Here is a 24,643-nt window from a genome sequence, read left to right on the forward strand (position 1 = left end):
TTAACTAATTTAAAACTTTCTAATTTTAAATAAAAACGTCATGTGCTGTGTTTGCCAAGATCACGTATGATGCATATGCAGGGTATATGCAGGAATCCTGAAGTAAATTTTAATACCTTTTTAAGACTTTTTTAAGACCTTCTCAAAATATTTAAAGACCTCATCGGCGATGAGAACTACTGTTGAGCAATAAAATAAAAATATATAATCATAAGCTATAACAAAAATATATATTAAATTAGGTGAGTGGATAGTTAAAAAAAATTGCAATTACAAAAAGTAATTCTTGAAAAAACATCTCTGGACTAATTATCTTATCACCTGACAGCCGTGATTCCATGTACTCATTCAGACAGAACTCTTTTTTAAAACAGAGGAGTGTGAGTGTGTTTTCTATACATGTGCTTTAAGGTCATGTGCTGTGTTTGCAAAGATCACTTTTGACACATTTGTCTTTAAATTCATTATTTACTGGCATAGTTCAAATTTATTTTAAAACAAAATTCACATTGTTTTCTACAAGTGTCTGTTTATAAGTGTCTTTTTTTCACAGAAAGTTTTTGTTTGAACGTGAATATTTTTATAATTCAGGGTCTGAGTTTTTACGTTCTCCTCGTAGGCGATTTATTCAATCTCCACCAAACTCGTTCAATGTGAAACGGAAGCTTAACGCATTAAAAATATTTAACGCAAATAACGCAGCGTCCGTTTTTATATCCATTTTTGCTTAGCGTTACATGATCACCACGCTCCTATTCATGTAAATGCTTCCAAGCGCGACAAGACACAAGAGAGCGCGCTGTATGCCAATGTCCTGTCTGTGTGTGTGTGTGTGTGTGTCAGTGTCCTGTCTGTGTGTGTGTGTGTGTGTGTGTGTGTGTGTGTGTGCCAGTGTCCTGTCTGTGTCAGTGTCAGTGTGTGTGTGTGTGTGTGTGTGTGTGTGTGTGTGTGTGTGTGTGTGTGTGTGTGTGTGTGTGTGTGTGTGTGTGTGTGTGTGTGTGTGTGTGTGTGTGTGTGTGTGTGTGTGTGTGTGTGTGTGTGTGTGTGTGTGTGTGTGTGTGTGTGTGTGTCAGTGTCCTGTCTGTGTGGATGCGTCTCATGTCAGCTAATCAAGGGACACTGACACACACACACACACACACACACACACACACACACACACACACACACACACTCGACGCATAGATAGACACGCGTTAGTTTCCTGCTCACATCGAGTTCTCTTTTGCTCTTGAACAACCAATAACACAGAGGATTTTGAGTATTCTCATATTAGAGTCTTAAATTAGTTAAATAACGTCTTAAATGAACTTTAAAGAGCTGTGAGGAAATGAGATGCGCGGGACCGCGCGTGAGATCCGCGGCTGTTCTTAAAGTGACAGTAGCACTGATGATGCCTGTCATTAATGTTCATCAAAGAACAACGGGAACAGAGAAAATTGTAGCTTTAATGATGATTCATCTATATTTGATTTATTATTTATGCAAGGTTTGATAACTATTACATTTCTGTATAACAGGTAAGGCCATGGGTAAATATAACATTTATTATTTTGGGTTTATGTAAAGATTGTTTTAAGTTCACTTAAATTAAAAGTTGTTTTTTAAAGCCTAATAAATGTTGAAATTGGGAGCTTTCAGTTATACTGTAATGTAACGTCATTAATGTTTCATAGAGACTTTAGTATCAGTGATACTGGCCTTCATTCATAAAAAATGACAACACAACACATATTTACAATATGCTGTCTTTAAATTGTTTCTAAATTAATTTGGAGAGTAACTGAAATTATTACAATATCAAAATATTAAAAACTTAAAATATTAAAAACTTGCGATTAATCGCGATTAATTACAGAAAAAAATGTGATTAATTAGTTAATTTTTTTGTTAACGATGCCCAGCACTAATATATATATTATAAATATTTCTTTGAATAATCTATTGTGCCTGTGTGTGCTGCCCTTCTCTCAATGTACACAAGATGGCAGCATTGTGTTAGTTTTGAAACAGGATAAAAAAAACATTCCATGTCTTTCTTTCTGCCACTCTCTCTTAGGCTTTCACAAATAACTATCACTTGAAATAAAAACGTCATGTGCTGTGTTTGCCAAGATCACATATGATGCAGATGTCTTTTAATGAATAATTTACTGATATAATTTAAATGTATTAAAAGTAAATTTCACATGGTTTTCTAAAAGTGGCTGTTTATAATAAACTTCCATAAAATGTAGACACGTATCTTACTCTTACCTGACACTGATATTAAAATCATCTTTGCATTTTACTGTGATTTGGCTCAATTAATAAAATTTCTTATAAAAAAAATTTTATTGGACCACCCATATTGAAATGAAAGCACGCTTTATGGTGCATAAGATTGGTGCACAAACGGTAGCTAAGGTAGGTCAAAAACACATGAAGAGAAATGTTAGGATAATACAACATCAGCATTTGAATGGTATTGTGAACTCATTCCAATTTGACCTTTGACATCATCTGACATGAAATTAATTTAAATTTAATTGATCTCATAGATGTGGCTGTTGTGGTTCGTTGTCATAGCAGCACCAACTGCTGCAGTTAATGTGGTGAATTCAGATGACTTTGACATAGTCCTTTTAGTTTTTCCAATTTTAAATGCCTATTGCCTGCTGTGCACAGTTAAGCTGATGCCACCGGGGTGGCGGTGCCACCGGCTTGGGCCCGTCATCGCTGCTCGCAGCTTTAATTATCATTATTACTGTCAACCTATAACTAATGTCAACAAATCTGCATAGCAGGTCATGTTTACACTGCTGGAATTTGTTTTTCAGTTACAATTTAATTTAATAACCTTCACAAAAATCTTTCAGGTTTCATAATGCTTGGTCCAAATCACTTTTTAAATTAGATTGCATTTGAATTGGCATTTTCTTGACATATATTGCAAAACAGCCTGTACAAAATGTATGCAATATTAAACTAATACATGTACAATTGATTCAGTGCTTTAAGTTTGGATTCACAAAGTCACAATAAGACTCAAAAATAGAAAAAAGAGTGCATAATACATTAATCGTATGATTTAAAATAAAAAACGATGCAAAAAGACAAATTTGAGCCATTTCTTATTTTTTTTTTATAAAATATGTTTTACAGAGTGGGGGTCAATTTGGACTTCCATTTAGAAATGGCTAATTTTATTATTCTATGTGCAGAAGTGTTTCATTGCTAACAAGAAATAATTAAAAAATATATTATTTAGGAATATGAAATATAAGGCTTCACAATTTTTTTTTTTTTATTGTTTTATTTATTAACAACGCAAAAGAAAATTCAGATATGACATGATAATATACAACTTTGTATACAACAATAAACAAAATGTATCAACAATATGGTCGGGACTGACGATGATCAATCCATCATCCTTTGTATTACATTACGTCATATTTTCAGGGTGGATTACGTGCAAAGGAACCAAAACTGGTGTTTTCTGTTAGTTGTAGTTCTTTCCATGCGCCGTTACGTCAGCGTTAGCGTTGAGAACCAATTACATGACTGCATTTCCCATAATGCACTTGTGGGCAAAATACTGGTGGGCGGAGACTACCCGTGTGAACATAGATTTCTGTACCTGTCTGCTGAACTAGTCTGATTTATCGTGAATGTGTAAATTGTACACCTGTACTGTCTATAGAAGAGGATCGTATGGTGCAAAGAGGGCTAGACGCTTTACGTGCACGAAGGGTTTTGTTTTCCTCACACCATGGAGAAACAGTTGCAATTGAATTTGCTAGCCTCCAAACCCCCAATGGCAGGTTTGCAGTCGGGATCTAAAATAAGAATGGGGTGAGTTACACTTCATCATATCATTCATTATAATCATATGCACATCAGTGCATACAAGGTGTTTTAAGAACACTATCGTTGATAGATAGCTGATAGCTGTCACGAGCTGGATTCATGAAGTGACAAATTCTAAACTGTCCTCGGGATCTATTGCTTTATATGTGCGTTTAACTGTTTCGATATTTGTCGCACGGAATAAAATGCAAGTCTAACATCCATCCACGATTAAATTTGGCTTCTCTGGTCAACTGTCTGCGCGGTGCCTCCTCCTGCGTTGTGTCTCATCTAGCCACCGCTATCACGACTCGTTAGCCATGACTGAATCGTTCAATAAATCGATTGAACGAGATTTCATCGGCTCGAGCGGTTCTCCAGTCATAAACAACGCAACAACCGTCGCTAAGTCGAATGAGCGGGCGATTAGAAAGTTGCTACAGATTATACAAAATAAAATGTATTTACTACTTGGTTGTGCTCCCTGGCAAAAAAAACAAAAGCCAAAAATGGCAAAATTCTTATTGGACTTTTAATGGTCTTAACCATTTTAATCACAAATCACCGGTCAGGAATTTAGCAAGAAGTGAACCTACTGTCGATAAAATGTTGTTCCACTTAATGGCTTCAAAGAGTTCATGAGTAGTTGAAAAAAATGTCTCCCAGTTCGTTTGAGTTAAATGTGACACCAAATATTCAGTATATAGGTCAAAACATTCACTCTTCTCTGAAGACGTGTTTACTGGCATGAGGGCTGGGCGACCTGTCAATTGCAAACCACAACGATCAATTCTTGATGGACAAAATCAAGTCTCGTCCTACTTTTTTTTTTTCTTGTTCGAGAAGCCGTTTCACTAGGATATACCTAACAACAGGGAGGAAAAGCCTATCAAAACTTGTTTCATGCTAACTTTAAATAGCAGCTTATAATTATGTAATGGTACGAAGTATTAGATGAATCGGTTCTTTGACACAAACTGTTCGAAAGAACCAATTCGCCTAAACGAAACCGAATTCCCATCACATGCTTGCGTGTCTTCTGATTCATTTTCATCTTTACACTTTAACCTCTATATCCATTTGGTCAATAATTTAGTCTGTGACCCCTAGGTGTCTTTGACCTCACAAGGATCTAATAACTATTCACAAGAACGCATGGATGCCACTGACTGTATTTTGTTCTCCCGCCTCTCTATGCAGACCAGGAAGAAAACGAGATTTTACTCCTCTGCCCTGGAGTCAATACTTCGAAACCATGGAGGATGTGGAGGTGGAAAATGATAACAGCAAAGACATATCCTTTGGTTAACTTTTGAGGAGACTCTTGGAAAATGATCAAATATTGCGCTTTATGTACCTCATGTAATATAATCCATTCTATTCTGTAAAACATTCCTTAACTCCTCTGTACACATTCAGAATTTACAGCAGTGGCTCTGATGGTCCCGTCCTGTTGCTCCTTCATGGAGGAGGTCACTCTGCACTGTCCTGGGCAGTGTTCACTGTGAGTTTCTTACATCTCACAAAGCCGTACCTCACTACGTCACTTTTAGTGCTGTTTTTATGATGCATCATACAGAGACAGATGTACAAAACAGGCCCTCTGTTCGCTGCACTACTATGCAGCATGTGTAATGCGTATATAGATATGTCTTATTTACTTAAATATAGGCCTGTCGCAATAATCAATATATTGATATATCGCACAATATATGTACATGACCTCAATAATTTTTTGTGATGCAATATATATCGCCCATTATGTTTACATGATAATGAATGTCACCAACATTTTATTCGATTGTGCTGTCATCTTGTATGTTTTCTGTGACGGAGGCAAAAGTGGTTCTCGGGCAGTTCCACACAGAGCGGTTATCGACAGGTGAAAAAAGGTGCCATTTGAGGCATTATAGTGTTTTCCTGACAGTTTGGAAGAATAAGCCCAAATGGACTCTATTTCAAAGCTGCAATCCCCTGTTCCGGTGCACAAATGTCAACGCAGAACGACGAGTGTTAAAGCTGTTTCACAAGGGAAAATGTTTAATTACTATTTATTTAAAAAAAAAAAATGTTTTAGGATAATATATTTTTTACCCTTAATTTCCATGATCTAAAGAATTAAAAGGTTGTCATTTGAAAGTGTGTAGGTCTACTTGCATTATTATGCTGTTATATTAGGATAATATATTCAGTGGCATAAAATAGTCTTAAAATGACAATAATGTCGTTTATCGCAATTATTTCTGGGACGATATATAGCGAAACAAAAAGTAGTTATCGTGACAGGCCTGCTTAAATATACATACATGGACAATTAGGCCTGTTGGTAGCAACAAGCCGAGCCCTAATTGTCCATGTTACCAACAAGCCGAGACCAGTATTGTGTTTTGACCCATATACACACATACACATTCACTGCTGTTTAAAAGTTTTGTAGAAGTGATAGTAAAGACTTTTATATTGTTACAAAACAAAACAAAATATCTGAAATTTCTGTTTATTATAGAATCCTGGAATGTTTTTTGTTATCACATTACACAGAAATATGAAGCAAAAGTATTTAATTCAGATAATTACCGCTGTTATTATAAATTCTATAATCTGATGTTTGTATTTTCAGTCTGTTATTTGCAGTAGGATTAACTGCAGGGTTGTTGGTATGGACCTCAGAGGACATGGTAAGGGATTTCAAACTCTTTTATTTCAGAAAACATATTCGTTTGAGCTAATTAGCTGATAACAAACCATAGACTTTTGACATTTAGACATTTTAAAATCACATGGGTCGATAACATGCATGTAATTATATGATATATAGGATTTAATAGACCTGTTTTCAAATGTCACGTTTTCTCATAAAATTCAGGTGATACTAAAGTAAAGAACCCTGATGACCTCTCTGCTGAAACAATGGCTAAGTGAGTACATACTCATTTCTCTTCTTTCAATGTCTGTATAAAGAAAATTTAGGGGTGCCTTTTACACAGCACCATTTTCAACTAAAAACTTTGTATGCGTTTTGGCCGTTCATTTACACAACAAAGGTGTTTTCGGGGTCTGAAAACGCAAACATTTGTAAAACGGGGTTCAAAGTGCTAGTTTTGGAAAACTATGCTTTTATCGCGAATTTGCGAAAATTGTGACATCATGCGCATGTGTATTGCATGTTCAGTCTACAAGCGCGTGGTGTTTCTTTACAAAGTGACCTCTCCAATTACTGGCCTGGCATGCATAATACAGCATTTTTAATGGATCTATGTGAACGGCAACGTTGTCGTCTGTATGTGAAAGGCGCAATGGGGGGAAAAAAAATCAGTTTTTAGCACATCGTTGTTGGGTAAACGTACCCTTAATTTAGAAATGTTACTTTCTCTCAGGGATATTGGAAAAGTGGTGGAGGCACTTTATGGCGAAAACCCACCTCCGATCATGATTATTGGTCACAGCATGGGTGGAGCAATAGCAGTTCACACGGCTGCATCCAATCATGTACCATCACTGCTTGGCCTTTGTGTTATTGATGTCGTGGAAGGTAAGTTTTCACCCCTCATTCCTATTTTCCTTTGTTTCATACTCCACACAAGCAAAAATATTTAAAGGGATAGTTCACCCAAAAACGAAAATTTGATGTTTTTCTGCTTACCCCTAAGGCATCCAAGATGTAGGTGTCTTCGTTTCTTCAGTAGAACACAAATGAAGATTTTTAACTCCAACCGTTGCTGTGTGTCACTCATATAATGCTTGTCAATGGAGTCTAATTCTATTAGTGTAAAAAAAACATGGACAGACAACTTCAAATTAAACCCCGCGGCTCGTGACGACACATTGATGTCTTAAGACACGAAACGAACGCTTTAGCTCTCCAGACTGCCATCACTTCCCGTGAGTGAGGTCAAAATTCCGGCCGGGTCATAGATATATACATAGATACCTCATTAGTGCCTGCGAGGATCATGGCGTGGATTGCTCGAATGAGGAATCTACGTATACATATCTATGACCCGGCCGGAATTTTGACCTCACCTACGGGAAGTGATGGCAGTCTGGAGAGCTAAAGCGTTTGTCTGATATGAGGTGAAATTAATTGCATAAATACAGTTCGGTTTCTCTCAGAAACCGATCGTTTCGTGTCTTAAGACCTCAATGTGTCGCCACGGGGTTTAATTTGAAGTTGTCTGTCCATGTTTTTTTTTACTCTAATAGAATTAGACTCCATTGACAAGCATTATATGAGTGACACACAGCAATGGTTGGAGTTAAAAATCTTCATTTGTGTTCTACTGAAGAAACGAAAACACCTACATCTTGGATGCCTTAGGGGTAAGCAGAAAAACATAACATTTTCGTTTTTGGGTGAACTATCCCTTTAATGACAAGAGAAAGTGCATACATTAAAAAATTTGCTCTTTTGACATCTCAGAGTTTCAAGCAGTGTAAATGCAGTTATTGATGCATACACAACATTATTAAACCACTGTATGTTTTGTCATTGATTTCAATGCAGTTTGATTATATGTGACTGTGTGTTATATATGCATTTTTGCTCATTGTTCAGGTACAGCAATGGATGCCTTGAACAGCATGCAAAACTTTCTGAGAGGTCGGCCAAAAACGTTTAAATCTGTGGAGAACGCAATCGAATGGAGGTACACAGTTAAATAATATCTAGTGACAGCTTTTAACTCTTTCCCCTCCATTTATGGAAATTAAAATGGTCATTTGAAAGAAAACGCTTCCCCGCCACTGATGGAATTTTCCAGCTTTCTGTGTTTTTACTGTTATACGCTAGGGGGCGCTAGCGATATCATGCATTTGTAAAATATTGCAATCACCAACATTAAACCGCATATTAATCAAAACTGCCTTAATGTTACTGAATGAAAGGTTGACCCAGGACGTGTTATAGGACTGTGTCTCCCAGTTCGGGGTGTATTAGGGGTGTTGATGAACTAAATCTACTCAATCTGTGTTTTGATCATCGTTCTGAATCCGATCTGGATGTAGTCTTTGACAAAAACATGATTTTCTCAGCTTTTTGATTAAAAAAAGAATGCATGAAGCTAGAATAAAAGTTGTTGTTTAAAAGCAGAGGCCCTGTTCTTTCTTTTGATATATTGCATGTTTAGTTATGCATGCAACAAAATATTCTGGGGGCCATGAAAATTGTGAAAATTATCAAAAACACTGGCAGTGGCTGGCAACTTTTCTTTCTTTTTTTAAACGCTGGTGGGGACAAAGGTTAAAGAGCAAATTGATGCTGTATTATATATAAAACCTAGGGCTGTCAATCAATTAATTGCACAGATTTCTGTAATTAGTTGTTATTAATTGCACCTAACATTCAAATTTGTAATTTTCACAATAAATCTCCAAATTAATTTGAAAACAACATAAAGACAGCGTTTTGAATATTTTATATTTAAATTATTTGTTTAAAGGCATCTTTTTATTAAGTACTATGATAGAAGGCCACTGGTATTGATGCCTCTATTAAATGGATTTTATTTTCAATTTCTGGGATAAAATAAGTAATTCACCATTCAACATTACCATATGATTGAAAGCCAGACCTAAACTGTAAATTATCAGAGCTGCGTTTCCCAAAAGCATTGTACACCTAATTAGATTGTAATTTGTTACATTTATATAGCGCTTTTCTAGGCACTCAAAGCCATATTGCGGCAGAACTCCCACCACCCATCAGCTGATTGGTGGAGATATATATATATATATATATATATATATATATATTATATATATAAACAATGGGGATGATTAGGAGGCTTTTGAGAAATGCAGCCCATATTGTTTATCAAATTGATTTATTATACAGTTATTTTAGTTTGCTAAACATGGTCCAGATCAGTATGCTTCATATATCCCAACTGGTAACTGTGTTTTGTTTTTTCCCCCTTTCCAGTGTGAAAAGTGGCCAGATCAGAAATATTGAGTCTGCACGAGTGTCCATGGTTGGACAGGTGAAAAAGTAAGTATTCCCTAGTATGGATTCCCTTAACTAACTACAGGAATTGTTGTACATTTGTAGAAATATTTAGCTATTGTATAAATTGCACTGATCAGATGTGTTTGGATGTTTAGATGCGATGAGCCATTGAGTAGTCCAGGGGTTTCCAAGAGCATCAGTGAAGGCGTTATTGAAGAAGAAGAAGAGGAGGAGGATGAAGAAGAAGGGGAATCTAACCATAAAAGGAAGAAAGAGGATGACCAAGAGGTAATAAATATTTCAATTCTTATCTGACCACCCTGCCAGGGCTTATTTTGCAACAATCACTGACTTTATACTACCATACAAAAGTTTAGGGTCAGTGGATGTTTTTTAAAGAAATTAATACTTTTATTCAGCAAGTATGCATTAAATTGATCAAAAATGACAGTAAAGACATTTATAATGTTGCAAAAGATTTCTATTTTAAATAAATGCTGTTCTTTTGAACTCGCTATTCATCAAAGAATCCTGGAAATATCACGGTTTCCACAAACAGCACAAAGGCACAATATGTACGATTTTTGGATTAAAATATGCAAAAACCACTAGAACATTATTATATATTTTGTTGACTAGTGTACTTACATTATCCCAAATGTTTCCAAGAATGTTTAAATCCAGAGAAATAAGCAATTTTAACCAGGACACGTACCGTGTGCGTGCGTTGCCTATCAATGACATCATACCCACTTTACCCACGATTTCTGGGTTTTATTTATTTTGTAGAAACCATGGAAAAACCAAATACTTTAATATATTATGTGTTTTATTAGACAGGTGAGCAACTGTTTAGATACATTCATTGTTATATAACTCAACAGTTAGTCTAATTGTTTCAATCTCGTTTTCTTGATTTACAGCGAGTGTACCATGCTTTACCAAGCCTAAAATCGATCTAGCTCACTGCAGTGTGCAACAAGTGTCTCATAGTAGCTGCTGAGCGAACACACAGAGTAGCATTATAACATAACATAACTTTCAACACACTCAAATGTATCTAATATGATAAAACAGCGCTGTTACCCAACATATGCTTGACCAGAAGTGGAAGCACTCGTCTGCGGCATAATAAAAGCTCCACTGCTCTTGAGCCATGTCACGCTTGTCTCTCATTAGCAATCGCTCCAGCGACCTTGTTCTGTTCCAACAGCTTCTACAGTAACGTTAATAAATCTTTAACACATTAGCTCATTCATGAAGTGTCCCGTCGGATTATTTTCCACCAGCTGTAGAGGCGAAGACAACATCTCCCATGATTCCACGAAATCAAAGCCACACCTTTGTTTTGAATAAGCAACCTCTAGCGGAGAAAATTACATATTGTGCCTTTTAATATTGATTATAATAATAAGAAATGTTACCTGAGCACCAAATCAGCATATTAGAATGATTTCTGAAGGATCATGTGACACTGAAGACTGAAGTAATGATGCTGAAAATTCAGCTTTGTCATCACAGGAATAAATTACATTTAAAATATATTTAAATAGAAAACAGTTATTTTAAATTGTAATGCTATTTCACGATATAACTGTTTTTGCTGTATTTTTTATCCCCCCCCCAAAAAAGCAGCCTTGGTGAGCATAAGAGACTTCTTTCAAAAACTCTTACAGACCCCAAACTATTGAACAGTAGTGTACATTATCCCATACTTTATTAATTATGTTTCACAATGAAAATTAAGCATGTTATTTTATTTACAAATGATTGATGATTTTTCTGTTTTACAGATAAAGAAAGAATGTCTGTACACCTGGCGTATTGAACTCTCAAAGACAGAGAAGTACTGGGAGGGCTGGTTTAAAGGATTGTCTTCTCTCTTTCTCAGCTGCTCCGTGCCAAAACTCCTCCTGCTTGCTGGTAAGGCTTAGATGTGAATTTTAAACTTAAACAACTCTTGAAGTGCCCCAATTATGCTTTTCGAATATTGCCTTTCATGCAGTGTGTAATATAGCTGTCTGTGAATGTAAACAACCTGCAAAGTTGTAAAGTCGAAAGTGCTCGATAAATAAAGTTATTATCTCCCAAAAGAAAGAATTGACTCTGAACCGCCTAAAACGAGTCGTCAGGAATTCCAGTCAATTCCAGTGTGGTAAAAAATTAGCATAATGCCCGCCTATGGTCTTTATTGGCTGCTCGCGAACAACGTCTACTTTGACCTGCCCTCAAACACTGTAGCTGGTTGGTGTTTGTACATGTCGAGAGAACTCTGTTTTCTGCAAATTCTCTTTGTAAACACTTCCAACAGCACCATTTAACAAGTGATATAAAAATGCATCATTACTGCATAGACAAAAAAATGAAAGTTGAAATAAAGTACCACAAATCAGTGCATTTGAGTTTGATGTGGGTGTATTATTAGTAATAAAGTAGTCATTAAAAAATGTGTAATCAAAAAAAATATCAGCCATCTATATCAATGCGATTCAGAGATGAATACTAATGTTGTCCACCTGAGGGAGCCACAGGATAGCAAATCCTTTAGGATCACAGTTTAAAGACAATGAAAATTGTTCAATAAATTAAAGGTGCTGTATGTATTTTTTTCACTTTACTAAAGCATAAGAATACCATATTATGTTTGCAGATATTTAGGAGACATGTTAAATTCACCTACTTGCTTCTCTGAAAAAAATCAATACTACAGCCAGTTAATCTACTTTGAAATGTGCGTTCTGTGTCGGCTTGTCTGCTTTTGTTTTGGTCTGTGCGAAACTGCACATTGCCAGTTTACCCAATAGTAGTTCGACACCCCAGGTTGCCAGTTGGCAGAAAAGCAGCCTATTTCAGCAGCCATGGAAGCCAGCAAACAAACTGGGTCAGAGATCGCATATGAGAAAATGAAAGTGTTTTTTGACCTTTGATGCATGTAAACCTGTTGTAGGAGAGCTCCAAAACAAAAATAGGAACCTTTAAAATTTACTCAAAATTAAATAATGAAAAAAAAAAAAATTTCAATAAAACAACAATTAAATTTACCAGTTTATTCTGAAATAATTAATTAATTAATTAATTTCATAATTAACTAATTAATTTAATTAAATAAATAAATGTATCAATTTATTTTGTAAAATTACATGAAAACACATTTATTGTGTAATATTTCACAATTACCTCTTCCACACACACTATTGTTATGCTTTAAAAATCTATTTTTTCATTATTAAATGTGATTTTTCAAAAAGCCGTTTTTCATAATTATATGCTGCATTTACGAATGACGCCTATTTGACGAATCATGCATTTCCAAAGCACGATTTTCCCAAAGATTTTTTTCATAATAATAGAGGACATTTCACAAATGCCAATCAACAGGCAGTGGGCGCCTGGGCGGTGCTTTGCGCTGATTGGTTTGAAGTTGAAGATTCGACAGACATGACAAATCGATCTTTGTGTGGTGTGGTGACATCATGGAATGCCAAGGGTGCTTCCTTAAAGGGTTAGTTCACCCAAAAATTAAAATTCTGTCATTAATTACTCACCCTCATGTCGTTGGACACCCGTAAGACCTCCGTTCATATTTGGAACACAAATTAAGATATTTTTGTTGAAAGCTGATGGCTGAGAAAGGCTTCAGATAGGCCTCCATTGGCATTCAGTACATTCACACTTCCAAGATCCATGAAAGGCACTTAAAACGTCGTTACAAAGTCCATCTCGCCACAGTGGCTCTACAATAATTTTATGATGCGACGACAATAGTTTTTGTGCGCAAAAAAAATCAAAATAACACCTTTATCCAACTTGTTCTTGTCTTCCGTGTAGGCCTCCACGACGCATGCGCGAGAATATGACGTAGCGCCGGGGTTCGGGAATCCATGAAATGCACACTTAAGCCCCATTTTGAGAACTACGCAGAGACCTAAAGCACAATCAATGTAGAATTCAACAGCTTAGACACGCGCGTCTTCCTCTGATTGTAAACAAATCGCTTCTGGGTCATATGTCCGAACGCTGGATCTGTGTCATATTCTCGCGCATGCGTCGTGGAGGCATACACGGAAGACAAGAACAAGTTGGATAAAGGTGTTATTTTGATTTTTTTTTTTTTTGTGCACAAAAAATATTGTCGTCGCATCGTAAAATTATTGTAGAGTCACTGTGGTGAGATGGACTTTGTAACGACGTTTTAAGTGCCTTTTATGGATCTTGGAAGTGTGAATGTACTTAATGCCAATGGAGGCCTATCTGAAGCCTTTCTCAGCCATCAGCTTTCAACAAAAATATCTTAATTTCTGACGGGTGTCGAACGACATGAGGGTGAGTAATTAATGACAGAATTTTCATTTTTGGGTGAACTAACCCTTTAAGCACCATTTGTTTTTTTTCTTGTGATATGAGAGAGAGCGTTTGGACCTGGAAGCTCTGCCACAGTTCTCATAGTTTTCAGGTTTTTAGAAAATTCAGTCAAGTCAAACTACATTTTCAGGCACAAATAAGAAATGAGAAGCACCCTTGGCGTTCCGTGATGTCACCACACAAAGATCGATTTGTGATGTCTGTTGACTCTTTAACTTCAAACCAATCAGTGCCAAGCACCGCCCAGGCGCCCACTGCCTGTTGATTGGCATTTGTGAAATGTCCTCTATTATTATGAAAAAAACTGAAAATGAAAATCGTGCTTTGGAAATGCATGATTCGTCAAATAGGCGTCCTTTGTAAATGCAGCATATTATTATAAAAAAAAGATTTTTGAAATATCACATTTAATAATGAAAAAATATATTTTTAAGCATAACAATAGTGTGTGAAAGAGATTATTGAGAAATATATTGAACAATAAATGTTGTGTTTTCATGTAATTTTACAAAATAAATAGATACATTTATTTATTTAATTAATTATTTCAGAATAAACTGGTACATTTAATTGTTGTTTTATTGAATTCATTATTTATTTAATTATTTCATTTTGAGTAATTTGGTCCTCCATATAAAATCGCATGATAGCGGCATTTTAAAGTCGTGGTATTTTTCTCCATTGTGACATACCAGTGAAACGGCTTCTTGAACAAAAAAAATGTATGGCAGTACTTAATTTTGTCTATCAGCAATTGATTTGATTGTTGGCGTTTGCTATTGCTGTGATGTCATGTGGGAGACAGGTTGTCCTGCCCTCATGCCAGTAAACACGTCATCAGAGAAGAGATTTCGCTGCAAGAGGGAGGGGGAGTTATTTTGATTAAAGATAACAAGGGCACATGAAAAAAAATGAAAAAAAATAATGATGTACATGGATAAATAATTTTATTAAAAAATAAAATACTGAAATATTCAATATTAAAAATGTAAATGGTCAATCTTGAATTCATAGTGACTTTAATGTGTCTCCCACAGGTGTTGACAGGCTTGATAAAGATCTTACCATTGGGCAAATGCAAGGTAAGGCATTGATATTCCTGCTCTTCAGGCAAGTCACGTTACTGTGGCCAGAAGGTCCTTCATGTCTTTTGTGGTTTTTATTACAGGAAAGTTCCAGATGCAGGTTCTGCCACAATGTGGCCATGCTGTTCATGAAGATGCCCCAGAAAAAGTATGTCTGTTTTGTATTACAGGGTCTCAGTCATTGAAAATGTAGAACTTCTTCTGAACTATAATATGTCGTTTTGCAGGTAGCTGATGCTCTAGCCACCTTCATGGTCCGTAACAAGTTCACTGAATTCAAGGACGGTTTCCCCTGGTAAGAAGTCAGATATTGATTGAATTGTATAATTCATGTATTTTTATTTATTTTCTAATCTTGCCTTTTGCTCTTTTGTGCGTGTTCAACAGACGATGTGTAGCCTCAACTCGTAGTCTTCATCCAGCGCTGTCATCCCTCTCTGCTCTCCACCAGGGATTAAAATACAACCAAAATCATGATGACTCCTCTACTGCGAACTCATTCTTAGCACTTCATTCTTAAATTATATTCAGTTTTGTATGACTTTATGTATGTTTGCTGTAGTCGTTACAATTCTCATGGCTACTTTGGCAGGAAATAATAATACTTATAATTTAAAATCGTTATGTATATTTACATTTTTATTTCCCCTTTAACTAATTTCTTTTGCATTTCCTCTGATGCCTTGCTTGTTTGTCGTTGTAATTAGGATAATTGCATCATATTGTGTTCAAAGTGTTGGTTGTTTGCCGATTTCAAGGGAAACAATAAAAAGAGAGGTTTCCGCAGTTTGTTCTCATTCATTTTAGTTCTGGGTAAAAGTGTTGATTTTCACAGGGTGTTGAAATCAATATATTACTCTATGCCTATTGTCACTGAATTTTAAATGAAATATACCCAAATGAGTCATAATCAAATTCATATGTACATTTATTTATAGAATCAATATATGAACATAATAAAATACATCAAGAATCACAATCATTTGTACAGAAAATATATTTCATTTAGCTTATACTAAAATATTGTAAGATAAACTCTACAGACAAATGTTAAACTTTTTTATACTGTTAATTATTCAATTTTTTTTTTTATTTTACATTTAACATTCAAAGTGTATATGTGCATAACACAAGCTGTATGCATATATGATAAACATTGTTACCAATTAACAGAGGATGCGTCGTTTCTGCAGCAAGACGTAAAAAAAACAAAAAAATCATATAATAGGAAAACAAATTTAAGTATAAAAATACATTTATATTCTTTTTAAATAATAGAACCATGCAATTTAATGTTAAAGTATATGGTTCTCTTATCCTTCTCATATAAACATTTTTTAATATGGCATTCATAAAACATTTACTTTTGCTAAAATTATTATTGCACATTAGCTTTTTTCAAATCATCTCATGCTATACAGTTAATGTATTTTAACAGAGGGCCTTACTTTGCCTGAACGATAGCAGAAATAATATTTGAACAAGGGCCACACGGCTTCATCTCTCATACCATAGATCAGAGGACTCAGGCAACGTGGCAGCATAAGAACAATAAGAAAATTGAGATATCTGAGATTTATGAAGAGAGAGGGGCTGTCAGTCACCATGTTTAGTGCTTTGTTTATTGTGGCATACAGGAAAGAGGTGAGACACAGTCCCAGCTGAATCAAGTGCAACATCACCGTTTTAAGGGCTTTTTTAGCTGAATCTTTATCAGAGGAAACAGACCTGGCTGTGATCATAATGCTAATGTACGTGAAAATAATGATCACTGCAACAGACACAAAATAAAAAACATCAAACGCTTGAGTTTTATCCAGCTGCCATTTGTATAAAAACAATTTCTCTTGTGTGCAAAATAAAACCTCTACAAATAAACTGGGGTTGACAATTAAAACACAAATAATGTCTGTTATAATATTTATAGAACTAAGGAACCAGATGATTCCTAAGGCGATTCCAGTTCTTTTTGGTGTGGCGATGCTGCAGTGTCTCAGAGGGAAGCAGATCGCCACGTACCGCTCCAGAGACATCACTGCTAGAGTCAGAGGAGCATTACGGAAAGAGCAGTAGGAGATAATAACTAACAGAGTGCAGACGGCTCTGGTTACTTGAAGGTAAAACGTTCCCATAGTGTACATGGTAGTTGTGAGAAGCAAAAGCACAGAGTCATTCATAAGCATGTGGCCAAAAAGAATGTAGCGCGGCGTCTCATGGAATATGCGCTTGCTTCCTAGAGCAAAGAGCATCACACAGTTTATAAAAAAGAAGAACAGGGATAATAAAATAATCACTGAAATTTTGGTACTGGGCCCAGCATCCATGTCTACCTTAAATATTTGCTGATAAATGAAAGATGCAACCTCAGCTGTGCCATTGGACACCGCCATAAGCTGAAAGAAGGAAAACAACAACAACAGATAAACAAGGCTGATTAGAGCAAGTTTACAGTTTAAATTGTGCAATTATACTGATAGAAATGTATTTTGAGAGGCTTCTTTAAAAATTACATTTGAAAAAGTTTGCAACATACCTCAGACACAGACGTGTTGCCTTTCTACAGTGAGGCATCAACCTTTCATCTGCTCCAGCTGCAGATTCCACAAACAAATTCTGATCCTGAACTTATATAGATGTTAAACAGTGACAGACAGAACCACATGGGTATGCCCTACGTGCCACTGGGTGTTTGAGAGGGAGGGAGCAAAAGAGAGATGTGTGTGGGTGTCATTTTAAGAATTAAAAGTGGGGCCCAAGAATCAGAGACCACTAGTGAAAATGCTCTTTCTAATTTTATAATATCAATATTTACTCTAAGGTCAAAAGAATTTGAGTGAAAAGTATAGTTAACTTGGTGGTTAACGTGGTGGTTTTTACATTTATTTTATTAGTAGTATTTTGGCAGAAACTATGGTTACCATGTAAAATCTCTATCCTCTTGGCTCGTTGTAGCCTACATAACTGATCAACTGTATAAAAATCACAGATTTTGTTGTTGAGGCTCATGGCTACCACAGAGGCTTTAACATGCTGAGGCGATCATTGATTGTTGAGGACAACATTAACAAAAGGAATATATCACTTGTTCAACTTCCCAAGATAGTTCAGCAAAAAAAGAAATAAAAGAAAATAAAAAATACCATAAATGCACAATACATATTGTGCAAGTGATTAATATAACATAATTTATTCTCAATAAATTCTCAATAATGGACTCAGGGTTAATGTATTTTTCCTCGTCTTTGTACTGGTGACCTTTGCAAGCATTGATGAGACGATTTGTGGGCTTTTAAACTGTTGTGTGTACCTTGTGGTTTTGTTATTTGGACTTTTAGGTTGCATTCTGCCATATATATATATATATATATATATATATATATATATACACACACACACACCAAAATACATACACATACATTTTTGGTCCAGATCATGTATTGACAATGCAAGAGTCCAGCACTCTGTCAAGTGTCCTCCAGCACATCCCAAAGACTTTCAATGAATTTAAGGTCTGGACTCAAGAGGTGCCAATTCATGTGGGAAAATGATTCTTCATGCACCCTCTCAACCATTCTTTCACAGTCTGAGCCGGATGAATCTTGACATTGTCATCCTGGATTATGGCCATGATGTCTTTCTACATGGTTAAGAAATGAAAAGCTACACACGTAATCAATTAGGGTTAGAAGAACTGTTGCCAAACATATAACATGAATTTATAACATAAGAAGGACTGCAATAATGATTCAATCATTGACTCTTAAGCATTTGCCAATTTAAATCCAAACAGCGCTTTTTTTTGGGGCCGGGCAGTAGGCGTTTCTCAATGTCAAGGAAGGATCCTCGGAAGCCAGAATTCCGAGGATGCTACGTCATCGACAGCCGTCGAAGGGCTGTTCCAATGTCGAGGATCCTCGGAATTTCAACCAAGGTCTGAGTCCTTTGTTCAAAAAATATGCCATATACAGGAAAGGATGCATACGAGTAGACTTCGCGCACTTCGTGCTCTCAAATCACCCACAATCCTATGCGCGCAGCTTTGCTATCTTGTTCAAAAAATACAAAATATCGGACGTTGGCAGAGTCGGAGCGCTAACGGGGTAATATTTACGTCACCAAACATTTGTTATAACCATAGTAAATATAAGTAAAGTTTAACATTTAAATGCCAGTACAAATGACTACCGTATTGATATTATACAAATTACGTTATTGATGGCTAACGGACCTTTTCACTGATGTAATGACGCAATGACGTGCACTTGCTAGCCTGTTCCATTTACCTGTTCTCCGAATGCTAAAGAGGAGCCTCGCCTAGCCTCTGAAGGAAGTGACTTGGAAGGACCAGTCCTGCAGAGGAAGTATCCTTGACATTGAGAAACACCTAGTGTATATAGTTCCCTTTTTAATATGAACTCTGACCCTGCGTCATGGCGTTGACGCTATGGAAACGCTTCTGCATGAACTGGTGTCTGAAGCATGTGTATACACATGGCAATTCAATAGACCCTTTTCACATTTCTGGGTTTCTCAGAGCGGAAGTCGTCATAGTTGGGTTAAATATTATAGCTGTGAATGAGAGAATACATTACTTTTTTTTTTGTGTGCCCATTTGCTCACATAGCAAAAGAAAAACGCCACAGTAGTGATTTCACAACTTTCAAAAAGAGGGAAAAAATAGAGTGAGATTGATAACGGCATTGAAAAGAGAGAAATATGTAAATTTTTACCATCATTCCCATAGACGCTATTACTAAACACCCTCACAGCAGCGGTAACTTTTTTATTGTAATTTGATGCAAAAGTAATAAAATACAAAGTATTAGTGTTATAAATGTACATAATTAAAAAAAAAAAAATTAAAATACAAAAAACGTTGCAGGATTTACAATATTGATGACCGTTAAAACGCGTCATCACAGTCTGTGAAAAGGGTCTTTTGGCTGAGCGAATGGTGTGACAGCGTGGCACAATGCATCACGAGACCGTAAACGGACACCTGCACGTTATCAGCTGAAATGCATGTCATCAGCTTCTTTGTCTTCAGGAGCTGCATGTCTGTTGAATGCGTGTTTGTAGAAACATTTATAAAGTGTGTGTGTGTGTGTGTGTGTGTGTGTGTGTGTGTGTGTGTGTGTGTGTGTGTGTGTGTGTGTGTGTGTGTGTGTGTGTGTGTGTGTGTGTGTGTGTGTGTGTGTGTGTGTGTGTGTGTGTGTGTGTGTGTGTGTGTGTGTGTGTGTGTGTGTGTGTGTGTGAATTTAAGAATAAGAGTTAGTCTGTAATGGCAGGAACTCAGTATAGGAGATGTGTGAACCAGGGGGGTCTGGGTACACCACAACATTGTGTACCTGGCCTGCCGTGATGTCCTCAGGGGGTGTTTCTGCCAACCCTGTCAGCGTTGGTGATTCAGAAAGCAGAGACACCTGGCAGTTTATCCGTCACATCTTTGCTCACAGGTGATCTCTCTTCAGTGCTTGTTGGGTCATTCCTTGCCAATTTTCAAATTCAGGGTTCCAAACAGGTCAATTCTATTGAAAAAATGATCCCTTCTTCAGACTCCCTGAATAATGTGAGGAAAGGTTACAGAATTCAGTTTGCCTTCCATCCACCTTACTTTAATGGGGTATTAGAAACAGTGGTGAACCAAGAACAATCGTTATTTCTAAAACAAGAACTCCAGTCTCTCTTGGCAAAGGGGGCTATACAAAATGTACCTCTTCATAGTACCCAAAAAAGATTTTAGATTTTAGACCAAATTCAATACGAGAATTGGTTTGTGACAATGGAGCTAAAGGATGCTTATTTCCACATCGATATTTGGCCAGAACACACAAAGTTTCTCAGGTTCACTTTCGGAGGTTAAGCTTACCAGTATCGAGTTCCTCATTTCAGCCTAGACTTGACTCCATGCACCTTTATGGAGTGCATGGTTCCGACCCTGGCTCCTCTGCGACTCCAGAGCAACTGAGTGCTCAATTACATCAACAATTGGCTGATTTTATCCCAGTCAAAAGAGCTAGCAGCACAGCATCGAGATATCACATGATGTGTTTGGAGCTCAGATTAGACCTCAAGAAGGGAATATCTCCCAGTCAGAGAACCTCTTTTCTCCCCTTTTATCCTTCCAGTGTCATAAGGGTTATGTGTAGAGGGCTTTGTACCCCCCAGCTTTGGAGGAGACCTTTGTTTCTGAACCTGGATCCTACTCTCAGAGCATGTTGTCATCACAAGACTCTCACGACAGTCACCTCTCTCATGTTTTGAAATGCGGTTCTCGATGCCACCCCAGCTTGTGGCCTTTGGAAGAACCCTCATCTTTCTTGGCACATAAATTATCTCGAGATGAGGGGGGTATTTCTAGCATTGAAATACTTCCTCCTGAAATTAAGGGGAAATTGTCTGACATCAATCACCAGGGCGGGCCGTGTTCGCACTCCCTTTTCAGGCAGGCGCAGCAGATCCTGCTCTGGGCAGAGACTAAACTGCTCTCTCTGAGGGCAGTTTACATTCTGGGGCATGTCAATTTTCAGGACAGACATCATGTCGAGGCAGGGCCTGAATCCTGGGGAATGACGACATATGGCAGAGGTATGACAGAGCAGAAGTTGATCTGTTCACCTCCGAGGTGACGACACACTATCCCCTCAGATTTGCCCTAACACCACCAGTTCTTATATTTCTCTTGGACTACACTCCATTGGATATTCCTGTCTGGAGAGACCTTCTGTCTCAAGTGCAGGGGACAATCTACCACCCCCAACTGGAGATTTGGAAACTTTGGGTCCCGCCCCTGAAGGGTATCAGCTCACAGATTCTGCTCTTTCAACCAAGGTTGTTGAGACAATTCTGAGTTCCAGAGCTCCAGAGCTTTGCCTGTAGGAGTTACGGCCCACTCCTCTAGGAGTGTTGCGTCTTCAAAAGCTCTTGCCAGGGGTGCACGCTTGCCAGATGTTTGTGCTGCAGGAAGGCAGGTCATCTCCACACATTTATAAGGTTTTACAGTTTGGATGTGGATCCAACCCCAGGTCCTTTGGGGAATATTCTCAGCGGTTGTCTGTGCCAGAGTACCACAGCCTTGTTGAACAGACATCCTCCCTGGGTATGGCGATGTGGGTATTAACATTCCCATAGTACCAATGCCATGACACAGCATATAAATTCCTATTTGAAAGGCAACGTCTCAGGTTACTTATGTAATGTAGTATGTATGTACGTATGTAGTCTGTACAGAAAATACTTTGTGAACCAAGACCTTTACAGACAAAAAAAAGTAATATTGAGTGTAATATTAATTTAGTGGCTACTGAATCTGTTAATAATTTAATATACTACTTTATTACACCATCACTTAAAGCTCAGATAAAGTATTATTTAAATGTGTATATGATCAGTTATACAAATTTATTTAAAAAACACACACAAAAGAGTTTTGCTTTAACAGTTCAACATGTACAAGGGCATAATACAGGCCGCTGCAAAAATTATTTAAAAAAACATTTCTTGTTAGGAGTTTAACAGTTAACAGATGTTTTATTTCAAGACAAATGCTGTAAAAACAAGGTTCTGTAATTATCTTTTGAACGTGTACGTTTAAAAATGGCATTTATCATCATAATAAAAAAGCCTAGCATTAAGTCACACACACAAACTGATAAATTATTATTGCACGTTAAATTATTTATATATCATACCATACAATTATGCACAACAGAGGGAAACACAGGGGAAAATCATCAACACGGCTTTATCTAGATCAGATGACTCAAGCCAGGCAGTACAATGAGAAAAAAAAAATCAAATACCTGAGATTCATGAAAAGAGAAGCGCTCTCCATATAGTGCTTTGTTTAGTATGCAGGAAGGGGTTAGGCCTTACAGTCTATGGGTTAAACACAGTCACAGCTGAAACAAATGCAGTTCTGAGGGTTTTTTTAGCAGAGGTAACAGACCTAGCTGTAATCATGCTAATGTATGTGAAAATAATGTGTTGTTAATTTATTTTGCCTCTCTTTGTGCCCCCTGCTGGTGACCTATGGATGGTGAGCTAAGGAAGTGGGGAGAGCGGGGCACAACCTAACACTTTTTGACTTTCTCAGTTTGTGGTTCAGAGTATTTATCCCCCCAAACCCCCCCCCCCCCCCCCCCCCCCCAATTAATTGCGCACATGTCTAGAACAATTGTGTGGTTTTATTTTATTAATACAGTATATACTTTTTTCTTGATTTCCCCCGAAAGAATGGAAGTGAAATGTGACAACATGCCCCATAGGTGGGGTACATTGTAACATGAGGGGCACATTGTATTTGTAACATGACCAAATGACAGCTTAAAATGTTATATGATATAATCAAAAATATACAAGACAAACTAAAATATTTTGTCAATAAAATACAATTATTAACTTTTTCAAATAAAATAATCAAATTTTTTAATAATTAACAATAAACACATTTTTGAGATTGACAACAAACACACCTCAAAACACAGTTATACAGCATAGTTAAAAAAAAAATAATAATTAAGCATTTCTGAACATTGACTCTCCGTCTTTATTCACCTTTATCTCGTTGTTTTTTCAATAGAATTCATAAAAGTATAGAATAGAATATCATAATTCTAATAGGGGCTCATTGTAACGCGGTGTGACAACATGCCCCACCTGCACAACTGGGATTTAACCCCGGCTCCTGTCTTCTGCTGGTTAGATCAGCATTAAAGAACTATATCAATTATATAACAGATATCAGATTAAAATAATATCTGATTTATCTTATTTTAAATAAACACAAAAAAAAGAGATGAAAAATTAAGTTAGGTTGCGTTAGATTGTGCCCCACTCTCCCCCTACATTTTAAAATTTTTAACTATATTTACCCATCCTTAGAGCTTCTAGATTTAATATTGATCCTTTTTTGACTGTTTGAGTATAGGCTAGCTAGAGCCTTTTGGGCTGACATAGGCCTACGGGTGGCTTAAAATTACAATTAATTTGATTCCTTCATTTTCTAAAAATTACATAATTTTTGGTAGGCTATAATAATGGAAGATGTACACATACACTTTTTACCAAACAATTTTTTAAACATTTTTATATTCATAGATGCAAATGCCTTACAAAGCTTTAATTTGTTTTCTGTTTTTCAGAAATAATTTTCTGTAAATCTTTAAGAAGGTTAAAATTGAAAAGTGGTTGTGACTACTTGGTTTATTGAAGAAATTCAAATTATTGGAAGACCCAGTTGTTTAAATATATATAGTCATTTACCTTTCCCCCCTTACTTTTTCTTTTCTTTTGTTTCCTTTCTATCTAGTTGTACTCTGTTATTTAGAGTTTGTAAATGATTTTGAATTGCCTTATTGTAATTGTGTTTTTTTTTTGATGTTGCAATAAATAAAAATAAATAAAGCAGGAATTCTGTTAC

At 36.5% G+C, this 24,643-nt stretch overlaps 2 protein-coding genes across 2 annotated transcripts; one reads left to right on the plus strand and one right to left on the minus strand.

Moving 5' to 3' along the window:
* The first annotated feature begins 3,579 nt into the window (after positions 1–3,579).
* ppme1 (protein phosphatase methylesterase 1) lies at positions 3,580–16,199 on the plus strand. The gene is made up of 14 exons (XM_079834354.1): positions 3,580–3,837; positions 5,032–5,123; positions 5,241–5,335; positions 6,452–6,509; positions 6,698–6,749; positions 7,209–7,363; positions 8,387–8,477; positions 9,752–9,817; positions 9,931–10,063; positions 11,569–11,698; positions 15,175–15,219; positions 15,306–15,370; positions 15,450–15,517; positions 15,610–16,199. Coding segments are annotated over exons 1-14 (1,134 nt in total). The 5' UTR covers positions 3,580–3,754; the 3' UTR covers positions 15,611–16,199.
* Positions 16,200–16,643: 444 nt separating this feature from the next.
* LOC307136957 (odorant receptor 131-2-like) lies at positions 16,644–17,612 on the minus strand (the record flags this gene model as incomplete). The annotated part of the gene is made up of 1 exon (XM_079834360.1): positions 16,644–17,612. One exon carries the CDS (start codon positions 17,610–17,612, stop codon positions 16,644–16,646), a length of 969 nt encoding a protein of 322 aa, XP_079690486.1.
* Positions 17,613–24,643: the final 7,031 nt, after the last annotated feature.

This window comes from Gobio gobio (genome assembly GCF_949357685.1).
Source record: "Gobio gobio genome assembly, chromosome: 14".
Lineage (NCBI taxonomy): Eukaryota > Metazoa > Chordata > Actinopteri > Cypriniformes > Gobionidae > Gobio > Gobio gobio.

Bases quoted from the DNA above. Each gene is read 5' to 3' on its own strand.
- ppme1 (XM_079834354.1), top strand. From the start codon at position 3,755: ATGGAGAAACAGTTGCAATTGAATTTGCTAGCCTCCAAACCCCCAATG. The intron at 5,336-6,451 runs GTGAGTTTCTTA...TTGTATTTTCAG, and splicing joins TGTCCTGGGCAGTGTTCACT to TCTGTTATTTGCAGTAGGAT. The intron at 6,510-6,697 runs GTAAGGGATTTC...CATAAAATTCAG, and splicing joins TATGGACCTCAGAGGACATG to GTGATACTAAAGTAAAGAAC.